General features: G+C 42.6%; 2 protein-coding genes across 6 annotated transcripts; one reads left to right on the top strand and one right to left on the bottom strand.

Moving 5' to 3' along the window:
• Positions 1 to 3945: 3945 nt before the first annotated feature.
• On the bottom strand, positions 3946 to 14348 carry LOC139581497 (protein FAM199X-like). Of its 5 annotated transcripts, none has more exons than XM_071411313.1 (7): positions 14207 to 14348; positions 7821 to 8005; positions 7484 to 7703; positions 7239 to 7391; positions 6993 to 7154; positions 6596 to 6856; positions 3946 to 5384 (listed from the first exon to the last, which is right to left on the bottom strand). In XM_071411313.1, exons 1-7 carry the CDS (start codon positions 14261 to 14263, stop codon positions 5208 to 5210), a joined length of 1215 nt encoding a protein of 404 aa, XP_071267414.1. In that variant the 5' UTR covers positions 14264 to 14348; the 3' UTR covers positions 3946 to 5207. The 5 variants fall into 5 exon arrangements, with proteins under 5 accessions (XP_071267414.1, XP_071267418.1, XP_071267419.1 ...); XM_071411317.1 differs by lacking the exon at positions 14207 to 14348 and adding an exon at positions 11252 to 11275; XM_071411318.1 differs by lacking the exon at positions 14207 to 14348 and adding an exon at positions 9770 to 9822.
• Positions 14349 to 16211: 1863 nt separating this feature from the next.
• On the top strand, positions 16212 to 23753 carry commd5 (COMM domain containing 5). The gene is made up of 7 exons (XM_071411320.1): positions 16212 to 16566; positions 16763 to 16923; positions 17058 to 17086; positions 17773 to 17823; positions 22029 to 22124; positions 22392 to 22467; positions 23122 to 23753. The coding sequence occupies exons 1-7, from the start codon at positions 16428 to 16430 to the stop codon at positions 23221 to 23223; spliced, it is 654 nt and encodes a 217-aa protein (XP_071267421.1). The 5' UTR covers positions 16212 to 16427; the 3' UTR covers positions 23224 to 23753.
• The last annotated feature ends 57 nt before the right edge of the window (positions 23754 to 23810 follow it).

Consider the following 23810-nt stretch of genomic DNA (forward strand, 5'->3'; position numbering starts at 1 on the left):
AGTGTGTCCTGTACGATTTATTGATTTAGTGTTTGTAGTGTGTCCTGTAAGATGTATTGATTGAATGTTTGTAGTGTCCTGTACGATTTATTGATTTAGTGTTTGTAGTGTGTCCTGTATGATTTATTGATTTAGTGTTTGTAGTGTGTCCTGTAAGATGTATTGATTGAATGTTTGTAGTGTGTCCTGTATGATTTATTGATTTAGTGTTTGTAGTGTGTCCTGTACGATTTATTGATTGATGTTTGTAGTGTCCTGTATGATTTATTTATTTAGTGTTTGTAGTGTGTCCTGTACGATTTATTGATTTAGTGTTTGTAGTGTGTCCTGTACGATTTATTGATTGATTGTTTGTAGAGTGTCCTGTACGATTTATTTATTTAGTGTTTGTAGTGTGTCCTGTACGATTTATTGATTTCGTGTTTGTAGTGTGTCCTGTACGATTTATTGATTGATTGTTTGTAGAGTGTCCTGTATGATTTATTGATTTAGTGTTTGTAGAGTGTCCTGTACGATTTATTGATTTAGTGTTTGTAGAGTGTCCTGTTTGATTTATTGATTGAATGGTTGTAGTGTGTCCTGTGTGGTTTATTGATTTAGTGTTTGTAGTGTGTCCTGTATGGTTTATTGATTGAATGTAAAGATGTTGGACATCTTACAAAATACCTTTACTATATATTTTTGGTAAATACGGTAACTATATATAGACAAAAACATATATTTTGTAAAAATCTGTGTACCACTTAAACATGATCTTTTCAATATGCGCCTGACATTCCTAGTGGCAAATACAGTACAGTGCATATGGATACGTATGTCTTTACTCAGGTTATGTTCATCTACAAATGATATTGACCAAGCTTTCAGATAAAATTAATGACTTTGTTAAAAGGGATCGAGACATAACAATCACTCTATTTGATGGTCAATCAAAACGTTCTTCAAATGCCTTGCACACAAAAAACACAATTTCAAAAGCAATAGACCAGCTAACGATGGGACACCATGATTTGACAGACGAGTCCGTTAGGCTCCTCTAAACAATAGTCAGCTTGGATTTCAGGAGCAGCCTACCTGTCAATGGGAAACACGTAAGGCAATGACTGACTGCAAAGCTTCAAATGCCCGCTGAAATCAGATGGGAATGACTTAGGTCCTGCCTTAACTTAACAGACAAATAACACACATATTGTTGACCATTACTGTTCAACTAGCCATGCAGACCGGGGCCACTCAAATGTTTCATGGGTGATGAGACTGACGTTCACGACCGCATCTTGACCCAGAGTATTTTCAAAATAAACTTTACTCACCCTATCAGCTCTAACTGATATCATCAGCACTAGTGTTCCTACACTATGTTCTCTTAAAATAAATACATGAATGGAAGTCTATTGCTTCCGATAAGGGTTGTAAACATTGCTGGTGTGCTTAGTATTCAGTAAGAAGCACAGGGACCAATTTGTGGCTCTGATTCACCTATTCTCTTGGATGGGGACAAATACAACCATCAGAAAGGCAATGGTGCATGACCAAATACTTATTTCTGCAACACAGTCTGTCTGTGTAAATACACTACAGAAAACAAAAGGTAGCGGCTGCATTGGCAGTAGATATCCCAAAAAGTCTGTTTAGTTGGCGCCATCGATTTGTTCTCATACAGATACTTTTTTCAAGTTATGCAGACTTCGCCTCCCTCAGCGCAATTCAGAGAAATAGTGGGTTCATCAGTAATGTATCTGATGCTTTTCTTGGAAAAGAGGATGTGGTGATTTGAAAAGGGACTATCCTTTCTCAGTAAGATTTCTATGTTTCTTTGTAAGTATAAATAACCACAAGAAGCTTATGCTCTGGCATCCTCTGTTTCCTGCCACTGAGTTGCCCTATTATTTACATCTGTTCTTCAGCACTTCTTGCTCCATAAATTGTATACTATTCAATTGTTTGGGCCAACAGAGAATTGATTAAAAAAGACATTACATTGTTCATGATATAAGGCTTGATGCATTGGTGAAGCAGTAGTATTGTCGATGGCTCAACTGTGTAACGGTCCCATTCCCTGTGGCAGCCATTCTCAGACCGTTTTTGCTAGGTAGTTAACGTTAGCTAACGCTATTTGGCTGTACCTGCGCCAAAACTTTAGTATTTCTCCACCCATAGTTTGGACTCAATCTTCTTTTTTAAATGTCCAGCCAACCTTTTCAGCAATTTTATTTTCATGACTGATCAAAAAGCTCTCTCTTGTCCCTCTGAGGCAGAACAATACATTTCCATAAAAATCGCAGTATCGAAACACAACACATATATAGAATTTTGATAAATCGTGATACATATAGAATCGCAATACATTTCCTATCGGTGCCTAAGTATCGTGATAATATCGTATCGTGAAGTCCCTGGCAATTCCCAGCCCTCCTACTCACCAGTATGCCTGTTAGTTAATTACAGTGAAAAGCACCTCTATTGAAATCTGCACCTGCTTCCAATTAACTTCATGGTTAATTTAAAACCTCCCATCAAAAACTATGGCAGTGGAATAATGGGATATACCAAAGATAACCTATTATATTGACAAGATAGCCAAGTAGCTGCTCTAACAATGGAAATACATGTACTCAAAGATAGAAGGCAGGGGAGATCAGGTGGGACCATTCTAGCCAATTGGCTGCCACAGGGAATGGGACCGTTACACAGTTGAGCCATCGACAGTACTACTGCTTCACCAATGCATCAAGCCTTATATCATGAACAATGTAATGTATTTTTTAATCAATTCTCTGTTGGCCCAAACAATTGAACAACAGGCACATCTAACTTACAGTAGTCGTTTTTCTCAAAGTGCCTGGAATGCCACATGCGTCCACTTATATCAGCACATTTGTAACAGCCTAAACATTACAAAACGTCTATTCCATCAGATAGGACTGATGTAAATCGACACTCCCTCATAGACCTCCGTACAAAAAGGGCTTATCTCACAAAAGCTAAGTTTAATCAGATCATTTAGCATCCACTCTTTTTAGGTAGTGGTTGGAATAGCCATTTTTTTAGGATCCAATCAATATGATATGGCACCTCCATCACCATTATAGTCTAGCTGAGTATGTGCTTGTATCTCTTCCAGATAACGCTAATGGAGCTAAGCAAACACATTTCTAATGTACCCTGGACAGTGAGGAGTCACTAACACACTGATTAATCACCGATCAATTTCATTGCTTTCATTCACACACTATCTTCCCCTTTAGAACGGTTGTCTCGGTTTAAACCTATAATGTATTTCTTCTAATGCACTACCTATTGACCTTCAGTCTACGACAGAGGAAACTGATCTGCAATGAAGCTCAAATGATGAACTCAGCCATTGTATGCTGTTACACAATGAAATACAGTATATTAGTCTTAAGAAATGTCAGCCCCAGAAGAAACCAGTTTATGTAATAAGTATAGGCTAGTAAAATGATATGTGCAATAAAGTCATTTATAAACTGGGTGATTCGAGCCCAGAATTCTGATTGGCTGACAGCCACAGACCGTATACCACAGGTATGACAAAACATTTATTTTTACTGTTGTAATTACGTTGGTAACCAGTTTATAATGGCAATAAGGCACCTCGGGGGTTTGTAGTGTATGGCCGATATACCACGGCTAAGGGCTGTATCCCGGCACCCCGCGTTGCGCATAAGAACAGTCCTTAACCGTGGTATATTGGCCATATACCACACCTCCTGGTGCCTTATTGCTTAAATTTAGCATGTCTTTTGTGAATACATTTACATTGAGGTGTAATTCTAATTTGTCTCAGAGATTTTGTATATTGTCCTTGTAACAAATACTGGAGGACATTACCACTTGCATTGCAAAAGCCAATCAAGAAGTACAGTTTATCCATTGATATATTTCACTCTAATGAAAATTAAAAGAAACACCAGGAAAACATGATGCATCGATGGCAATTTATTTCTCATTATGCGTTACATTACTATTGAGTACATCACACAGAAACTGAGTTCTGGTTTGCGTCTGTTCTGCAACACTATATTTCCAACACCGCAGTCAGGTCAGTAATACATGGTTGTGGTATATACAATTTCTAATTGGACCTCCAAGAAAGCACCAACGAATACGTCCCATCTTGGTCCGTTGAACTTTCCTCCCCAGAATGAATGGTACAATACACACAGAAATAGTTGTTTTATGGCTATTCATCTCTTTCAGTCAAAATAAAGATCTACTCACAATATCTAGTTGTCCTATATTGTTTTCAGAGTTACTTAAAAGCGTAACTTTATACAGGAAAAAGACAAAGCGAAGTAAAGCTTCAAGGTAAATACATGTTCTAATGTACAGCAGTTAGTGTTAACTGTTGAAGTGGAAAGAGTACTGAGTTCTACAGGACAGGATCAGTCAGTAACCAAGGAGAGTAAGCCAAGACATCATGAAACACCTTCCCATTCAAAGACAATGCAGTCATACTAAAGTTTCATGTCATTCAGCAACATAAAAATATCTCCTGTGTGCAATGCAATGGATATCTGCATTATTTTTTACATGTCATGCTCAACCCTAGACCCCATGCACAAAACACAAGGAAAATAAGAAAAAAAACAAAAGGAGATTTTTTTTTAGAGGCGAACATTGTGTTACCATGTTGCATTTATGAATGTGTAAGCCTTCATATTTTAACTTAAAGGGGACACTTGATGCAAAAACTTATTTATGATTAACCGCATTTATAAATAAATGTTTTTTAAAAGCTGTTTTGAAGCACTTGTAACTCAATGCCAACAGTGATGACTTCCCATGCAGTGACTCAGTGTTCCATCTATGCCTTCAAGATTAAATGAACCACAGAATTAGGAAGTTAACCTCATCTTATGATACATTTGGTAGTTTTACTTGAATACTCATTCAATATTAGTGCTCAGTGCTTTGCCTCAGCAGGATCATACTACCAATGTTTATAGATTAAGACAAATAAAACTGAGAAGAAAAGAGAGCTAGATTCTTCAAAAAAAGGTGTTTCATTTTTTAAAAAAAATATTCTGTGCAGGTGTCCAATTCTAAGGATTTAACTCAAGAATGGTCCCAATAGGGCAGCTTTGCTTCAATGTGAATGGGGCTCTAGGATGTGGGACCAGCTGTGATGTTAGTGGAGGATGTTATTGTGAGGCTTAGAGGGAACACTGACTCATTCATTCTTGTCACATGAAGACGTCCACTACATCTTCTCCATGGTCCTCCTCCTCGGTGACTTTGAGTGACAGCACCTCTTCGTTGAGGAACAGGCCACTCAGCCTCTCCTTGCGGGCCTGTCTCTGTTCCTTCAGCTGTCTCTTACGCAGGGCTTTCTGCTGCAGCTTCCTCTGCTTAGAGCGTTTCTTCCAACACAAATAGGACAAGATGATAAGCAATGTATGGCAGTGGCACACTAAGCACACACACAAGAGAACAGACAGCACACCAAGCAGTGCAAAACAAAGGCTCAGACTACCGTTCCATGACTCAAATGTAGGGTCATGAATTTTTACTTGAGGCAGGAGATCCATTTTCCATTATATCTGGTCACTTCATCCTACAGTAGGTCACCTACATATTAAGAATATTTCCCTGTTATCACTGTGAAAAACTACTAAACTGTAGGAGTGTGTACATATCAAATAGAAACCCATTTGAATACCTCATGTAGAGTAACGCGCACCACATTGACACCACATGGAAGTGATTGCAATAATTATGCAAGGAGGAATACATACATTGATGTCCCAAAGTATTTGGACAGTGACACATTTGTTTGATTTGGCTTTGTACTCAGCACCTTGGATTTTAAATGACACAATGACTATGAGGTTAAAGTGTAAACAGTGTCCGCTTTAATTTGAGGATCTTTTCAGAATATGCTTCTAAACACTTCTACATTAATGTAACCTCAGTCATTGTATCATTTCAAAGCCAAAGTGCTGGAGTACAGAGCTAAAACAAACTGTCCAAATACTTTTGAATCTCACTGTAGCCTCCCAAGTGAACGTTCGTTCCTTGTGTTTTTTCACAATGCAGGTCTCCCTCTGCCTTGTCAACATCCTCCGTTTCAGTGTTGGTTTATTTTTCCACTTGTCTATGCCTTCCATCCGTGGGTTAGTAGCTAGTATGCTAACACAGTTTTTTAGCATTTTTAAGCTAACTACTCGACCAGGCAATAAATTACAGGAAGAGGGAAGGAAGATTTCTTCATCTAAATACTCTTTATCTCTTTATTTAAAATCTATTCTAGGGAGATTAAGCTAGCAAAACATAAAATACTGCGTAATACTAGATAAGATTTGTTTTTGAATTACGCAAGATGCTGTTGGCGCTGGTAGATACTTTCCTCTCCTCTGAGCTTCCATGTCGAGGGAGATACCTACTTCTATCTGTTTTTATTTAAAGCTCAGGTGCATCCTGTTTCCAAAGATCATCCTTCAAGGCACTGTATGTTGTTGATTTCAGTCAAATTGCAATTTTAGTAGCCGTTTAATCTGTAGGTATGGAAAACTTGAGGAGCTATTCAAAAGCCATAGTGAACTTCAACAGTCAGAGTGAAGCCCTGCCTTACCTTGGAGTCCCGGATGCGCTCAGCTGCACTGGACAGGTTCCCGTCGCTGTGGGCACGGCTGATGTTAGCTGTGCTGCAGTTGGACGTGGAGTTGCCGGTGGAGCCTGTGGATCCGGTGGAGCTGCTGGCACTGCTGACCAAGCTAGCATTACTGCTGCTCACCCCACTAGTGCTAGCACTGCTGTGGCCACTCCTCTTCCAGCTGTCTCGGGTGCTGCTGGGGCGCTGCCGCGGACTGTGCTCCCGGATGTAGTTCCTCACCTGGAGGATACGAATGTTAAAGCTTCAGGTTCAACAAACATCTGAAAAGTTGTACTATTTCTTTAGATGCGAGTACACTGCACAGCAGTGTTTATTTTTATTTTTAAAGTGTGTACCACGTGTGCTATTCACTCGCCTGTTTCAGTTTCTCATCCGTCAGGCAGTTGAGCTCAATGATGAACTCGCTGTCTGTGGGGGATATCTGTGCACACGGGTCAATGATCTTGATGATGTCCAACTGCTCTCGTAGCCCCATCTCTGTGCTGACCTTTCTGCTTAGATATTCAATATATTCCACCTGACAGAGAGACAAAGCCTATAACATCTGCAACCACTGCTTTACAATTCCTGACATTGTGAATTTGAGAGCTGGTCTCCATACCTGTTCATCATTGGTCATAGCACTCCAAGGGAGCTCATCCAGATTTCTATGTGGTTTGGTCTTTCTCTTGGAGGAGAGGCATGGGGAGCTGGGAACACTGGGTATGATGTCAGAGAATACATCACTTCCACTGGTTATGTCACTTCCAGGCAACTGTGGATAAACAAAAAACATTAACCCAAATGGAACAACTACCAACATAACTTGACAAAAATATTTATGTTATCACATTGGGGGGCACCTACCTGCCACTCAAATTCGCTGTCCGACCAGTCCCAGTAAGTGCTGATAGAGGAAGACACGTCGCTGCAGACGCTCCCCTCCGGGAACAGGTCAAAGGAGGTGAACTCCTGGTCATCCAAAAGGGAGTAGCAGTCCTCCTGGTCTCCCACAGAAACTGAGGAGAACAGCTCCTCACTGCATTCGGAGCTGGCCACACTGGTTCCACAAGAAGTCAGGTTCCATCTGAAAACAGTCAACAAAAGCAACATTTTGGTGTGGTTAGTTTAGCCTGTTCCACTACAGTCTTGCATTAAAAAGTGGAATGCAAGTCAAAAACAGGTAGCTAGCCATCAGCCTTACCTGTTACTATGTAAGCGGCGCAGTTGGTCTGTCCGGTGACAAGAGGATAACTGACAGCCAAAGTCACTGACATCCAATGTGCCCGTCTCACTGATGTTCCCTCGCTGAGACAGCAGCCGTGGAAAGGGCTCCTCTGGAGAGAGGAACTTTTCATAAAGAGCTTCAGACATTTTGGTTTTCTCCACCTGAGAAAAACAGTGGGAAATAAGTATAATTAGAAAATATTTTATAGGTAGCTAGCTAGCCAGCCAAATGTTAAACAAGGCTCTTCCCACTTGGATAATTAAGCAGATTAGCTACCTACCTACACTACATGACCAAAACTATGTGGACACCTGCTGTTGAAACATAGCAATCCAAAATCACGGACCTTGATATGGAGTGGGTCCCCCCCTTGCTGTTATAACAGCTTTCACTCTTTTGGGAAGGCTTTCCACTAGATGTTGGAACATTGCTGTGGAGACTTGCTTCCCCAAGCTGTAGTATGCTGTAGCATTAAGATTTCCCTTCAAAGGAACAAAAGGGCCAAGCCCAAAGCATGAAAAACAGCCCAAGACTCATCATTCCTCCTCCACAAAACTTTACAGTTGGCACTATGCATTGGGGCAGGTAGCGTTCTCCTGGCATTCGACCAAACCCAGATCCGTCGTACTGCCAGATAGTGAAGCGTGATTCATCATTCCAGAGAACACGTTTCCACTGCTCCAGAGTCCATTAGCGGTGAGTTTACACCACTCCAGCCGACACCTGCCATTGCTCATGGTGATCTTAGCCTTGTGTGCTGGTGCTCGGCCATGGAAACCCATTTCATGAAGCTCCCAATGAACTGTTATTGTGCTGACGTTGCTTCCAAAGGCCATTTGGAAATCAGCTAGTTTTACTCGCTACAAGCTTCAGCGGTCCCGTTCTGTGAGCTTGTGTGACCTACCACTTCTCTGATGAGCCGTTGTTGCTCCTAGAGGTTGCCACTTCACAATAACAGCACTTACAGTTGAAGGGGCAGCAATTTGACAAACTGACTTGTTGGAAACGTGTCACGTTCTTCTACATTTTACTGCCAATGTTTGTCTATAGAGATTGCATGCCTCGACTTTATACACCTGTCAGCAACCGGTGTGGCTGAAATTGCCGAATCCACTCATTTGAAGCGGTAGCCACATTCTTTTGTACATAGTGTATCTGAAATTGGCTGGCAAGACAAATTAACTGGCAGCGTAGCGACTAGCAGTCTGTTAACAAAACATTGCTAACACCGGCTAACTACCTAGTTAGCTAGCGTCCCCAGCAAGCTTCCGAGTTGGTTAGTCAGTTAACTAACAAGGTACAGTAGATGGCAAACTTGTCCATTTCAAATGTTAACATGTTACATGCTAATGATCTAGCTAGCTAGTTATTTTGGGACAAAAATACATTATTTTGAAGGCAAACGAGGCCTCGTTAGCTAAATCCTCCGCGAAATCGAGAAGGCAGAGAGTTAACGTTAGCTGTCTTGTTCGAGATAATAATCCACTCGCTAATAATATGCCCAACATTATTTGCCACGGAAGACCTTGCCTGTTCGAAAGAAGTTGACCAAACAACAAACCTGCAGTTCAGAGAAAAACAGTTATTTCCTCCTCCATTTGCAAACACTACGCAACTCCGCAATCACACACGTCAATTCGACGCTTTGAAAACGACTGCGCCCCCTTGCAAGTGAAAATAGGAAGTAGATGGCATGTCATGGAAAAGACTAACGTTACTATAAGCACAGATAGAACACCGAACGTATAAATCTGAAGCATCCACTTAGCGTTTCCAGAGGAAGCAGAGACGTCGACAGTGGGAGAAGATGAAACGACATTCTGAAAATGTTCTCATCGATTAAACATTTGATCTCAATACAATTTTCTGTTCTCCAAACTGGAAAACTATTACGAACAGAGTGGACTAAGTTTTGTAGACTTTACCCTTTGCCAAAATACGTTGTTTAGGAGTGCAAAGGCCAATTGCGTTATTTCGCACTATACAGAGTAGGCGTGTCCTAACGGAAATATGCAATTAAATGCTGATCCATACTTAATGAGAGACTGAGTTGGACCCCTTTGACTAATACAAATACAAGGCAGTTAACCCACTGTTCCTAGGCTGTCATTGAAAATAAGAATTTGTTCTAAACTGACTTGCCTAGTTAAATAAAGGTAAAATAAAAATATATATTTGCTATAAATCTGGCTATGTGGAGAAGCGCAGCTATAGTGAGTGACAATTTACCGGTTTGGTCAGGGCCATCATGGGAGATGTTTATCCTGTCGATGTAGCTCTTAAATTAAGTTTGAGTATATTAGCAATAAAATGTGTTCTATATAGCTGTGAACATTCTACAAGGAAGACCCACTTAATCAATTAAACTGAACAAAAATATAAACGCAACATTTTCAAAGATTTTACTAAGTTACAGAATTGAAATAAATAAATTAGGCCCTAATCTATGGATTTCTCATGACTGTGAATAAAGATATGCATCTTTTGGTCACAGATACCTCTAAAAAAAAAAGGTAGGAGCTTGGATCAGAAAACCAGTCACTCAGTATCTGGTGTGACCTCAATTTATCTCATTCAGCGCAAAACATCTCCTTCGCAGAGTTGATCATGCTGTTGATTGTGGCCTGTGGAATGTTGTCCTACTGTTCTTCAATGGCTGTGCAAAGTTTCTGGATATTGGCGGGAACTGGAACACGTTGTTGATCCAGAGCATCGCCAATATGATCAATGGGTGATATGTCTTGTGAGTATGCAGGCCATGGAAGAACTGGGACATTTTCAGCTTCCAGGAATTGTGTACAGATCCTTGCGACATGGGACCATATGGGAATTCTGCAAGCTCCAGCGATGCCTCATGCTTACAGATGTCGGAAAAGGATAAAATGCACGTGTGCTTATCCGAGTAGTGATTGACAAATCCGGTACATAGCACAGAACCATCCTTGCTTCTGATCAACGGAGAGACTTATGGTTAGCTAGTTAGCTTCAAAGGCCAGGGTAATTAGAACATTTTGAGAATTTAAAAAATAACGGAGCTAACGTTAGCTAAGTAATTTTCAAAATGCTAAACAAGAATACACACGAGAAAAACACTATCAATTATTTACACAAGAAACTAAAAAGGCTATAATTTCTACTTGCTAGGTTACTTGTTACTTGTCAATGAGAGTTTGCCTGGAGAAATGTGGAGTTTTTTCCCACCCTGCACATTGAGTGATTACTTCAAAGCTAGCGAAAGGATGTGTAGTTCTGTATGATAGCCACATTAGCTGCTAATTAGCATTTAATTTGAGGAGGGGGGGGGGGGTGATTACAGGTGAATATATTGATAAAATTGACATTGTCTGAGAGAGATTTGGGTAGTTATCAAAACGTCACACCAGGGTAAGCCTACATGGAGCACTGACCTTATATGAAGTAGTTCTAAAATCCCCTATGGAAAAATGAATGGTCGAAAAACAATTGGAACCATTTACTGGTTTTATTTGGTATTATGACTCATACTGTGGTACTCAACAGTATCCAGCTGCAGCCCCGCAGCTGCAGTATTGTGCAGTTGTCACAGCGGCGGCAAAAGTCTTCCACATCCCTCTTGTGCTGCCCCCAGTAAAAGCCCTGACGGAGGTTTTTGTGACCCCAAAGTGTCCAGTCCCCACCCCCCCATGAGTATTCTGGAGCACAGCCTCCCGCAATGCTTTTGGGACCACCACCTGCCACCTCTCCTCTCCCGTAGCTGACTCCTTCCATGCCCGCTGTAGCACGCCATCAGCCAGCCGCAGTCGCTCAAACTTTGACCACAACCCTTTGGTTGCGAGTGAGAGCGCTGTCACCTCTTCCCATGGTGGCCTCACCTGCGCCTCTACCCACTGTAGCACTGGCTGTAGGTCTGTGTCCCGTCCCTGCTGCTGCCCCCATTCAGCCACGTCTGCAGCTCACAGCAGACAGGCCCACTCGCCCGACACACTGTGGTACAGACCCCCCCCTCTGCACACAGCTCTCTCTCCCGTCCCTCTCTCCGCTCACAGTGGCGGCAGCCGTCTGGAGTACAGGGCCGACGGAACATGGCGTTGGAGTGGCGTGCCCCTGCCCTGTGCACCACTGTGAAGTCATACGGCTGAAGCTCCTCCAACCAGCGTGCCACCTGCCCCTCTGGCTCTCTGAAAGACATGAGCCACTGGAGAGCAGAGTGGTCAGTCCTTACAGTAAAGGGCAGGCCACCCAGGTAGTACTTGAAGTGTTTGACGGAAGCCACAACAGCCAAGAGCTCCCGCCGGGTGACACAGTAGCGGCGCTCATGTTTGTCAAATGTTTTGCTGAAGTACGCCACCACTCTCTCCCCCTCTGGCCCCACCTGGACCAGCACCCCACCTATGCCCACGTCTGTGTCCAGGATAAAGGGCAAGGTGAGGTCAGGGGGGGCGAGCACGGGGGCCTCGATCAGTGCACGTTTGAGGGTGTTGAATGCCTCCTCACACTCCACTGTCCAAATGAAAGCCTTGTCCTTCGGCAGCAGGTGGTTCAGGGGAGCAGCGACGCTTGATCCTGGTTACCTCATTCAGCCGCCTGTAGTCTGCACAGAATCTCAGCTTGCCCCCCTTCTTCGGAACCATGATGACTGGCGCCGCCCAGGGGCTGTCTGAGGGCTCGATGAAGTCTGCCTGCTGCATCTCCAACACAGCCTTGTCTGCCGCCTCCTGGCGTGCCAGCGGGATACGGCGGGGACGCATCTTGATGAGTCGAGCATCACCTGTGTCGATCTCATGCTGCACCAGATGAGTCTGACCCACCTCTTCCTCACTCAGCAGAAAGCTGTCTCTGACTTCAAACAGCAACTGCCACAACCGTTCCTGCTGCTCGGGGTCAAGACCAACACAGTTCCTCCCCCATATCTCCCTCACTGCAGACAGTGTCCTCTCCTCTCCCATCTGGGGTAGCTGGGCTGGGGGGGTGCGGCCCGGGCTCACAGAGGGCTGTGTCGTGGAGGTAGCTGGGGGAATGTAACACACAGCCGTAGGTGACAGGGGGTCTGGGGAAAAGTCACACACAGATGTGGGGGAGGGGGGGCAGGCATGAGTCTCTGCTGCTTTAACTGTTGGAGTAAAGGGTTTGTTGGGTTGAGTGAATGTGACATTAGGGGGGGCCATGGTGACTGCCGGCCCACCCTGGAAGCTCAGTGTGCCCTCATTTAGGTCTAACTGGCAGCCTGTGCTCCTAAGAAAGTCCAACCCCAGTATACAAGGGTCCTGCACAGCCGCCACCCACACAGGATGACGCACAGACCTGCCCCCTACTGTCAGAGTCATTATTCCCTTCCCTTTCATGGGTGCCAGATCACCTGTGACTGTGCGGAGCTGCACAGTTGTGGGCTTACACTGAGTCCAACCTGGCACAATATCTGGGGTACCAGGGTTACTGTGGACCCAGTGTCCACCAGGGCAGAGCAGGGCACCCCTTCCACAGTGACAGGGACATGACAAAAGTCCCCAACACAGGTCCGGCCCACCACAACAACAGGCTCCATCCGCTTGCCCTCGTCTGCTTCTGGGGGAAGTGGAGCCTTGCTTCCCCGTCTGTGCTGGTGGGCTCCTCCTGAAGAAGATGGTGGTTGGGATAGAAAGCCAGGGGTCCGCACTACCCGGTCTATGCAGACCCCGAGCCGTTTCCCTGAGCTCTGGGGGACATGGGGCAATATCGGCGCAGATGGCCTGGCTGGCCACAACCTCAGCAGACCCTGGGACCAGGGCGTGTGTTTCGTGCCGCCTGTAGCGACACAGCACGAATGAGTTCTGTCATTTCAGCCACCCATGCAGGCTTTTCCGGCTCCGGGCTGCTCTGCCCCCCAGCTCGCACAGAGGGTCTGTCTCCCTGCACCCCCACCAAAGCCCCAGCTGAAGCCCCAGCCCACACCAGCTCCCTCTCCAAAGCCATCTACAAGGCTATCTGCAATGACTCAGGATGAGCCAGCTGGGTCTGTATGCGCAGCTCCGTAGGAGAGAGCGCCTGTATGAACTGGTCCCGTGCTAGCTCGCTCTGCGCGGAGGGGGGCATGTGAGCATATGCCCGCCGAGAGAGGCTCTCAATGTCATTAGTTAGCACCCGTAGAGGCTCTCCAGGATGCCTGCGTCTATTACTCAGTTCGGAGCGCAGTAGCCCGGGCTGTACACACTGTCCATAGCGCCTCCTCAGTGCTCCCACTAAAGCACTATAATCACGTCTGTCCTCGGGGCTAATCAATATCAAACAGGCCAGAGCTTCATCCGTGAGGCATAAAGCCAACTGCAGTGCCCTATCTTCATTCGACCACACCCTAAAATGAGCTAACAGTTCAAACTGAGCATGAAAAGCTTCCCAATCCGCCTTACCGGAATACTTCGGGGTCTTAACAGATACGGACGCAGCTGGGAACTGGGCGCCGCCATGTTTGTTTACATCCTGAGCCCCAGATTCCTCGTCCCACCGCATCGACGAAACCCCTTCGGTCCGCCCACCAGAATCCGCGCGAAGCAGTCGACGAAGGACTCATGCCCGCTTCAGCCACCATCACTCTAACGTCCTCCCTCAAGCGGCCTCTGGGCTCCGACGCCCTGGCGACCTCCTCAGCCAGATCCTCCGACGTCCATGCACACGCACCTCCTTGGCCATAATTGTCCCCTACCTCCACCTTCACTTTCGGATTTCCTCGAAGCATGTTCAACCCCTGTTCTCACCTACGGTAGCTAACCACAGAAGTCAGCTAGCTAGCTGGCTAACTTTTATCAATGTTTTTACTTCTGACACCAATGTAAAGACCTGACTAGATCATAAAGGAACAATTGTCCAGACAGAGGGTTGAGTTTACGAATTGACGGTTTATTAACCCAACTTTACACAGGCTACTGTTTGGCCGTAGCCCACGCCAAATAAATGAAAGATACCCCACAAGCCAACCGTGACCTTCTCTTGTGAAACGCAGACTTAAGAGAGAGAACAATGGCTAAACTTGGTCTTAACTTCCAATGCTCCATCCCCCTGCCCAACCCCCCTCCACGCCACTCCGCTAACCACCAGGATGCCCGGCATCAGAACATTCCAGGCATCCCCGTGATTGGCAGATAGCAGGTTGATTGGCATGTCGGACCCCGCGAACACTGGTAAGTACAACACAACCCACTAATAGCCTACCACATAACACACCGCTGTCTGTGTGGGTCGCTGAATTATATTGGCGAACGCAGAATTTAATGTGCATCTCGCCACCCACTGTGCAGGATGGAAACAGGATTCCCAAAAAACGGAACAAACTACAACAAAAATACTAAAATCAAACTACTTTTCTGTAAAAAAAATAAAACAGAGCTAGCCTGTTACTAAAACCCGCCTGTCACTAAAACCAATAAGCTTTTCGCTACACCCGCAATAACATCTGTTAATTAACAAGTGTATGTGACAAATACAATTTGGTTTGATTTAAATATGTGAACGTGACCAATATTTGTATTTTTTTTTTAAATTACTGTCACCATCTACTGACCATGATTAACCCCTACCACATACACGTGAACTCCTTTTATTTAGTACATTCCTTTCCTCTCACCCTTTCCTCCTTTCCTACCTTCCTTTCTATTTATATTTTCCTACCTTCCTTTAATCCTTTCCCCTATCTCCCTTTCTTTCACTTTTTTCCTAACTAGGAAAGGAGGAAAATCAAGCGAGTTAGGGAAAGAGAAAAGGAAGCTAGGAAAGGAAGCTAGACAGGAGGAAAATAAAGGGAACTAGGAAAGGAGTGCAGGTATCTAGGGAATAAAACGGAGGAAAGGAAAGGAAGCTAGGAAAGGAAGTCGGGAAGGATTTTTTTTTATAAAGATGTTTTATTGTCACATACACCATAAATGTGCAGGGAAATGTGTGTTTTTTTACAGCGTCAGCCATAGTAGCAAATTAGGGTTAAATGCCTTGCTCACTTCGGGTATTCGAACCAGCTGGCCCAATGCTGTAACGCTAGGTTACCTGCTGCCACAGGAAGCTAAGAAAGGAGGAAAGGAAACTAGGAAAGGGAGAGAGGAAAGAAGGAAAGTCATCTATGAAAGAAAAGGAGGAGTTCACGTGTACAGTATGTGTAAGGGATTAACCACGACCAGTAGATGGCGATAGATAGTATTGGTTTTAGTGACAGGCTAGTGTTAGTCAGAGGCAGGGCTGTAGATGGATGCATCTCGGTTGGGGAAGGTTGGAAGGGATTCTGGAGATACAGGAGGGTTTTATTTTGTTAAAAGTTAGTAGGGCTCTTTTTTTCTTTACTTAGTAGTACATGATCAGATAGGAGGGTTTAATTCTTGTTTGTATGTTTGTTTGTTTTATTTTATTCTAAAGTCTGTAAACTATGCTTGACCACACCCTCCAGTACAGTAGGTGGCGGCAGAGGCACCTCTAATGGTTGTTTGCAGACCGCCATTAGAAGAAGAAGGCATGTCATGTGATCTACCATTACAGAAATCGTCTGGGATAAATAAACCGACAAGCTAGTCAGCTCAAACACATCATCATTTGAAAATAAGTTACGCTAATTTAGGTTTGTTCAAGAAGTTTAGTTATATATGAAGTATAATGTCAAGCCATGCCAAAGTCGCGGTTGGTGCATCCAAAGACTCAAGTTTTTTGGGAGGAAGGATACCATCAGAAATTGAAATCATGGCTAAACAGCTGAAGGATTTAGACCAAGAAATGTTTAGAAAAATACTGAAAGGTTTGTTATTAAATTGCATGCCATTAACTTTGGTATATTGTAAAATGTATCCGTTTCCTTTTCCATTTCTTGGTATATTGTTAAATTAATTCGTTTCCATTTCTCTCTCTTCTTTTTGTCCACGCACACACACACACACACACACACACACACACGTAAACCATTTTGACATCACTTTTCTTGTGTCTATTCCCAGCGGTGGTGAGTGCTATTGAGGGCAAGGACTGCAGAGAAGCAATGAAGGCTATCGCGGAAAATGCTGCCCTCCCTGAAGAACGGTTGAGTTATGTTGTGGCTGGAATGTACAGACTCCTAAAAGAGGCATTACGTATCCCCACATCATCTTTAAAACAAGAGGTAAAGAACTGGTTATTATGTTGTATTGAAACCATACTCTCATAGACCATGGTCAGGTTGGATTTCTAGATGACGTCTGATTTCATGACTCCTACATAACATCTACAATAAAATATATTTTTTACGTCTTCTAGGTCTTCAAAGAAGATCTAAGGGAACTAAGGTAGGCGTCTTCCATGTGTCACCTTCATCACCTCATCTCAAAGCTGTGAAGCATCAGTTTATCTTGCATGTATCAAGGAATTGAACAACTGATTACAATAGGCCAGAGATCATCAACTAGATTCAGCCAAGGATGGTCGGGGGCCTAATTACAAATCATTTGTAGACCGCAAATTGTCCGCGTGAAGCCCAAATAGATTTGACCAAAACATAATTTCAAACCTTGCTTGTATTTGTATATGATCAATTCTCTCCCTATGTGTTGGAGTACCTGGAAACATATTTCCTAAATTAAAATCACTTGAAGCTGAGTTCCTGGTGTTTTTACAGTCTATTATTTGCTCAGAGAACTTAGGGGGCCAAATAAAACCACCTGCGGGCCAAATTCGTCCCACAGGCCGCCAGTTGGGGAACCCTGCAATAGGCAATCCAAGATCTCCATAATTTGTTTATCACAGAAGGAGCTGGCGGTATATTAGATCACACACATTATTACAAAATATCATTGTGTAAGTTAACCCCAAAGGTTTTTGTTGTTGTTGTTGTTGCATTTATTGTAATATGAAACACTGACTCTACACTTGGCAGTCTACATTATTCAAAGCAATGATTCATACTGTGCCATCAAAATATTATCTGGAAATGTTTTGAATTGTTTTCAGCTGACATTCCATTCTTTCATTGTAGGATACCTGAGGAATTCATCACAGACTTTGCAAGTGTGGTGTTTGGCAATCGGTATGTTGATTGTTATGGATTAACATTAGCCTATATTCCCAAAATTCATTTTGTTGTTATACAGTGCATTCGGTAAGTATTCAGACCCCTTCCCTTTTTCCACATTTTGTTACGTTACAGCCTTATTCTAAAATGGACCAAGTAAAACATTTTGCACATCAATCTAAACACAATACCCCATAATGACAATGCGAAAACAGGTTTATGGACATTTTTGCACATGTATTACAAAAAACCCAGAAGTACCTTATTTACATACAGTACCAGTCAAAAGTTTGGACACACCTACTCATTCCAAGGTTTCTTATTTTCACTATTTTCTACATTGTAGAATAATAGTAAAGACATCAAAACGATGAAATAACACATGGAATCATGTAGTAACCAAGAAAGTTTAAACAAATATAAATATATTTTATATTTGAGATTCTTCAAAGTAGCCATGCTTTGCCTTGACAGCTTTGCACACTCTTGGCATTCTGTCAACCAGCTTCATGAGGTAGTCACCTGGAATGCATTTCAATTAACAGGCGTGCCTTGTTAAGTTAATTTGTGCAATTTCTTTCCTTAATGTGTTTGAGCCGATCAGTTGTGTTGTGACAAGGTAGGGGTAATATACAGAAGATATCCCTATATGGCAAGAACGGCTCAAATAACCAAAAATAAACGACAGTCCATTACTTTAAGACGTGAAGGTCAGTCAATCTGGAAAATTTCAAGAACTTTGAAAGTTTCGTCAAGTGCAGTCGTAAAAACCATCAAGCACTATGATGAAACTGGCTCTCATGAGGACCGCAACAGGAAAGGAAGACCCAGAGTTACCTCTGCTGCAGATAATAAGTTCATTAGAATTAACTGCACCTCAGACTGTATCCCAAATAAATGCTTCAGAGTTCAAGTAACAGACACTTCTCACATCAACTGTTCAGAGGAGACTGTGTGAATCAGGCCTTCATGGTCGAATTGCTGCAGAGGAACCACTACAAAAGGACAATAATAATAATAAGAAGAAGAAGAGACTTGCTTGGGCCAAGGAGCACGAGCAATGGACATGGAGGAGGAGGTGTGGGGCTGCTTTGCTGGTGACACTGTTTGTGATTTATTTTGAATTCAAGGCACAGTTAACCAGCATGGCTACCACAGCATTCTGCAGCGAAATGCCATCCCATCTGGTTTGCGCTTAGTGAGACTATAATTTTGTTTTTGAACAGGACAATGACCCAAAACACACCTCCAGACTGTGTAAGGGCTATTTTACCAAGAAGGAGAGTGATGGAGTGCTACCTCAGATGACCTGGCCTCCACAATCACCCAACCTCAACCCAATTGAGATGGTTTGGGATGAGTTAGACTGCAGAGTGAAGGAAAAGCAGCCAACAAGTGCTCAGCATATGTGGGAACTCCTTCAAGACTGTTGGAAAAGCATTCCTCGTGAAGCTGGTTGACAGAATGCCAAGAGTGTGCAAAGCTGTTATCAAGGCAAAGGCGTGGCTACTTTGAATTTAAAAAAAATGGTTACTACATGATATTATTTATATTTCATAGTTTTGATGTCTTCACTATTTTACAATGTAGAAAATAGTAAGAATAAAGAAAAACCCTTGAATGAGTAGGTGTGTCAATTTTTGACTGATACTGTAGGTTTTCAGACCCTTTGCTATGAGACTTGAAGTTAAGCTCAGGTGCATCATGTTTCCATTGATCATCCTTGAAATGTTTCCACAACTTAATTGGAGTCCAACTATATTTAAATTCAATTGATTGGACATGATTTGGAAAGGCACACACCTGTCTATATAAGGTCCCTCAGTTGACAGTGCATGTCAGAGCAAAAACTAAGCCACGAGGTCGAAGGAATTGTCCGTAGCGGTCCGAGACAGGATTGTGTCAAGGCAGAGATCTGGGGAAGGGTACCAAAACATTTCTGCAGCATTGGAGGTTCCAAAGAACACAGTGGCCTCCATCGTTCTTAAATGGAAGGAGTTTGGAACCACCAAGACCCTTCCTAGAGCTGGCCACCCGGCCAAACTGAGCAATTGTGGGGGAAGGGCCTTGTTCGGGGAGGTGACCAAGAACCCGATGGTCCCTCTGACAGAGCTCCAGAGTCCCTCTGTGGAGATGGGAGAAACTTCCAGAAGGTCAACCATCTCTGCAGCACTCCACCAATCAGGCCTTTTATGGTAGAGTGGCCAGACGGAAGCTACTCCTCAGTAAAAGGCACATGTCAGCCCGCTTGGAGTTTTCCAAAAGGCACCTAAAGACTCAGATCATGAGAAACAAGATTCTCTGGTCTGATGAAACCAAGATTGAACTATTTGGCCTGAATGCCAAGTGTCACGTCTGGAAGAAAGCAGGCACCATCTCTACAGTGAAGCACTGTGTGGCAGCATCATGCTGTGGGGATGTTTTTCAGCGGCAAGGACTGGGAGACTAGTCAGGATCGTGGGAAGATGAACGGAGCAAAGTGCAGTGGTCCAGCCAGAGCCCGGACTTGAACCTGATCGAACATCTCTGGAGAGACCTGAAAATAGCTGTGCAGTGACGCTCCCCATCCAACCAGACAGAGCTTGAGAGGATCTGCAGAGAAGAATGGGAGAAACTCCCCAAATACAGGTGTGCCAATCTTGTAGTGTCATACCCAAGAAGACTCTGCTGTAATAGCTGCCAAAGGTGCTTTTACAAAATACTGAGTAAAGGGTCTTTTTAGACTTATGTAAATGTAATATTTAAGTTTAGTGTTTTTTTTTTTTATACATTTGCAAAAATGTCTAAACCTGTTTTTGCGTTGTCATTATGGGGTATTGTCAGTGGTGTAAAGTACTTAGGTAAAAATACTTGAAAGTACTACTTAAGTAGTTTTTTGGGGGTATAGGTACTTTACTTTACTATTTATTTATCTATTTTTTTGACTACTTTTACTTCACTAAATTCAACAATGTACTTTTTACTCCTTACATTCTCCCTAAGACCCAAAAGTACTTATATTTTTTTTATGCTTAGCAGGACAGGAAAATTGTAAAATTCACGCACTTATTAAGAGAACATCCCTGGCCATCCCTACTGCCTCTGGTCTGGTGGACTCACTAAACACAAATGCTTAATTTGTAAATTATGTAATATATGGATTTCTTTAGATTTTTTTTTAGCAATTACATTTACTTTTGAGACATAAGTATATTTAAAACCAAATACTTTTAGACTTTTACTCAAGTTGTATTTTAGTGGGTGACTTTTACTTGAGTAATTTTCTATTAATACAGGATCGGTGGGTCCCCCGCGGGAGGGTTGAGCTAACGTAGGCTAATGTGATTAGCATGAGGTTGTGAGTAACAAGAACATTTCCCAGGACATAGACATATCTGATATTGGCAGAAAGCTTAAATTCTTGTTATTCTAACTGCACTGTCCAATTTACAGTAGCTATTGCAGTGAAAGAATACCATGCTATTGTTTGAGTGTGCACAGTTGTGAACTTGGAAATGTATTAATTAACCAATTAGGCACATTTGGGCAGTCTTGATACAACATTTTGAACAGAAATGCAATGGTTAATTGGATCGATCTCAAACTTTGCACATGCACTGCTGCCATCTAGTGGTCAAAATCTAAATTGCGCCTGGGCTGGCATAATACATTATGGCATTTCTCTTGCATTTCAAAGATGATGGTACAAAAAAAACATGTTTTTTTTTATTTGTATTATCTTTCACCAGATCTAATGTGGTGTTCTCCTACATTTAATTTAACATTTTCACAAACTTCAAAGTGTTTCTTTTCAAATGGTATCAAGAATATGCATATCCTTGCTTCAGGTCCTGAGCTACAGGCAGTTAGATTTGGGTGTGTCATTTTAGGAGAAAATTGAAAAAAAGGGGGCGGATCCTTAAGAGGTATCTTTACTTTTACTCAAGTATGACTATTGGGTAGTTTTTCCACCACTGGGTATTGTGTGTAGATTGTTAAGGGGGGAAAAAACAATCAAATTCATTTCTTAATAAGGCTGTAATGTAACAAAGTTTGGAAAAAAATCAAGGGGTCTGTTTACTTTCCGAACTCACAAAATGGCAAACTTAATGAAAAGGTTTGTCTTTCTTAAACTAAAATCCAGTTTTCCAGCACTTAAGTGGTGGGTTCATTGTGCACAGAGACCCCTGTGGTGCTCACTCTGTGATTGTGGATCAGCTTTCTCTGTTTTTTCCCCCCAGACGAACAGCACTGGCGGCAGTGGCTACACAGCAGGGGCCTCGATTACCCTCCCTGAAGGATTTTAGATGGAGAGTGGATGTGGCCATATCAACAAGGTACACTATACTTTGTTCACTATCACATAAGAGGGTCAACTTTTTGAAGGAGAAATAGAACAGAGAATTAAACTGAGATAATATTGTGAGAACTGAAAATGTGCATGAAATGCATGCAGTGTTGTCGTTATATAGTAGTACAATAAATGTTTTGATAAATAGTAAACACATTTCATTGTGTAGTGAGAATCTAAAAAGCAAACAGAATTGCTTAGAAGGCTCTGATTAATAATACATGCATCATATTGTCTGTTATTTTCTTGGAAGCTCCCTAGCTCGTGCCTTGCAGCCCTCCATTTTAATGCAGATGAAGCTCTCAGATGGAAAGGCCCATCGCTTTGAGGTAAAAACACTAACAACTTGCTGGTTATGGCTTTGATATGCACGTCTCCTCACTGGCTTACTAGGGTGAGGGTTGATTTAAGTTTGTCTAATACATGTAAAGATATGCGTAATTATTCAGCCTGTAAATATGTTGGCCTATCACAGTTGCAAGTAGTTTACTATGTAACAGTGTGTCCCTGCTTTATACAACTGTGTACAACATGGTTTAGACTAGAATATGGGCTACATCTGTTTTAGACTATCAACATCTTATGGTGAAGGATTATGGGAACTGTCTGGCATGTCCAACACTTCCCTCAAACATAAATATTGTACTGTGTTCAAACAAGTAATCAGACATTGCATTTATTCCATAGTCCATTTGTATGACAGAGCTTGATATCAGCATTCATAGTGTTAATAATAGTGTTATTTCCTTCAATACAATTGGGTAATTTTAAAGGTAGACTCAGCAATATGACCTAGATGCAGAAAGAGAACAGCATAGTGGGTCAATTTCCGCAACAACTAAAGACGTTGAAGCACGAGGCTCATCTTCTCCGCTGTTTTGGTTCCGTGGCTCCCACGTTGTAAATGAGTGAAGCGAACCCGGTATGCTGCTCATGGCAATGTCATTCTACCAGTCTACATTTTTATTTTTTTCTCTCTCTAGGTGCCTGTTTCCAAGTTTCAAGAACTCCGATACAACGTTGCGCTTATTCTTAAAGAGATGAACGATCTGGAGAAGAGAAGCGTTTTGAAGATTCAAGATTAACCGTCCATGTCAGTAAGGTTATTAGAAGACCAGTAAGTGGTTTCATCAGGCAGGGTTTTTGCCATAAAATGGATTTATATCATTTTGGCATGTCATACTGTAGATATTAAATATTATCAATTGTACTAAAATGGGTGTTGTGTTTTAAATATCAGATATTTTTATTAGCGCTTGACTTAATAACGGTGTTAACAGTAAATGTATTGTTTGTGTTTATAACCATGTGGTTATTTAAAGTACAATTCAAAGTAAAGTTGACCTAGAATTGCTAAGGTGACATGGGGCAAAGATATGGGTCAGCCACAGGATTTAGGCTCAACCTCATCCAGGTCTAGACTGACTGGGTTACACTGATGGCCCACTTTCAGAGTCACTGTAAAAGAAGTTTGAACTGTCCCTGGCTGTCTGAAAATGGGATTGAGTTCATTTGCAAGCTCAGACGACCTACCTGTGTGGAGGAATTTGGGTAACCGTGTAACCCACGAACTGTCTTTAGTCCTTGAATGAATAAAAACACACTTTCCATGTAATACTGCCTCTAGCACAGTGCCTAATTAATGTGTCACATTAGTAAAACAAGCTTAAGA

Source organism: Salvelinus alpinus, chromosome 7, assembly GCF_045679555.1.
Source record: "Salvelinus alpinus chromosome 7, SLU_Salpinus.1, whole genome shotgun sequence".
NCBI lineage: Eukaryota > Metazoa > Chordata > Actinopteri > Salmoniformes > Salmonidae > Salvelinus > Salvelinus alpinus.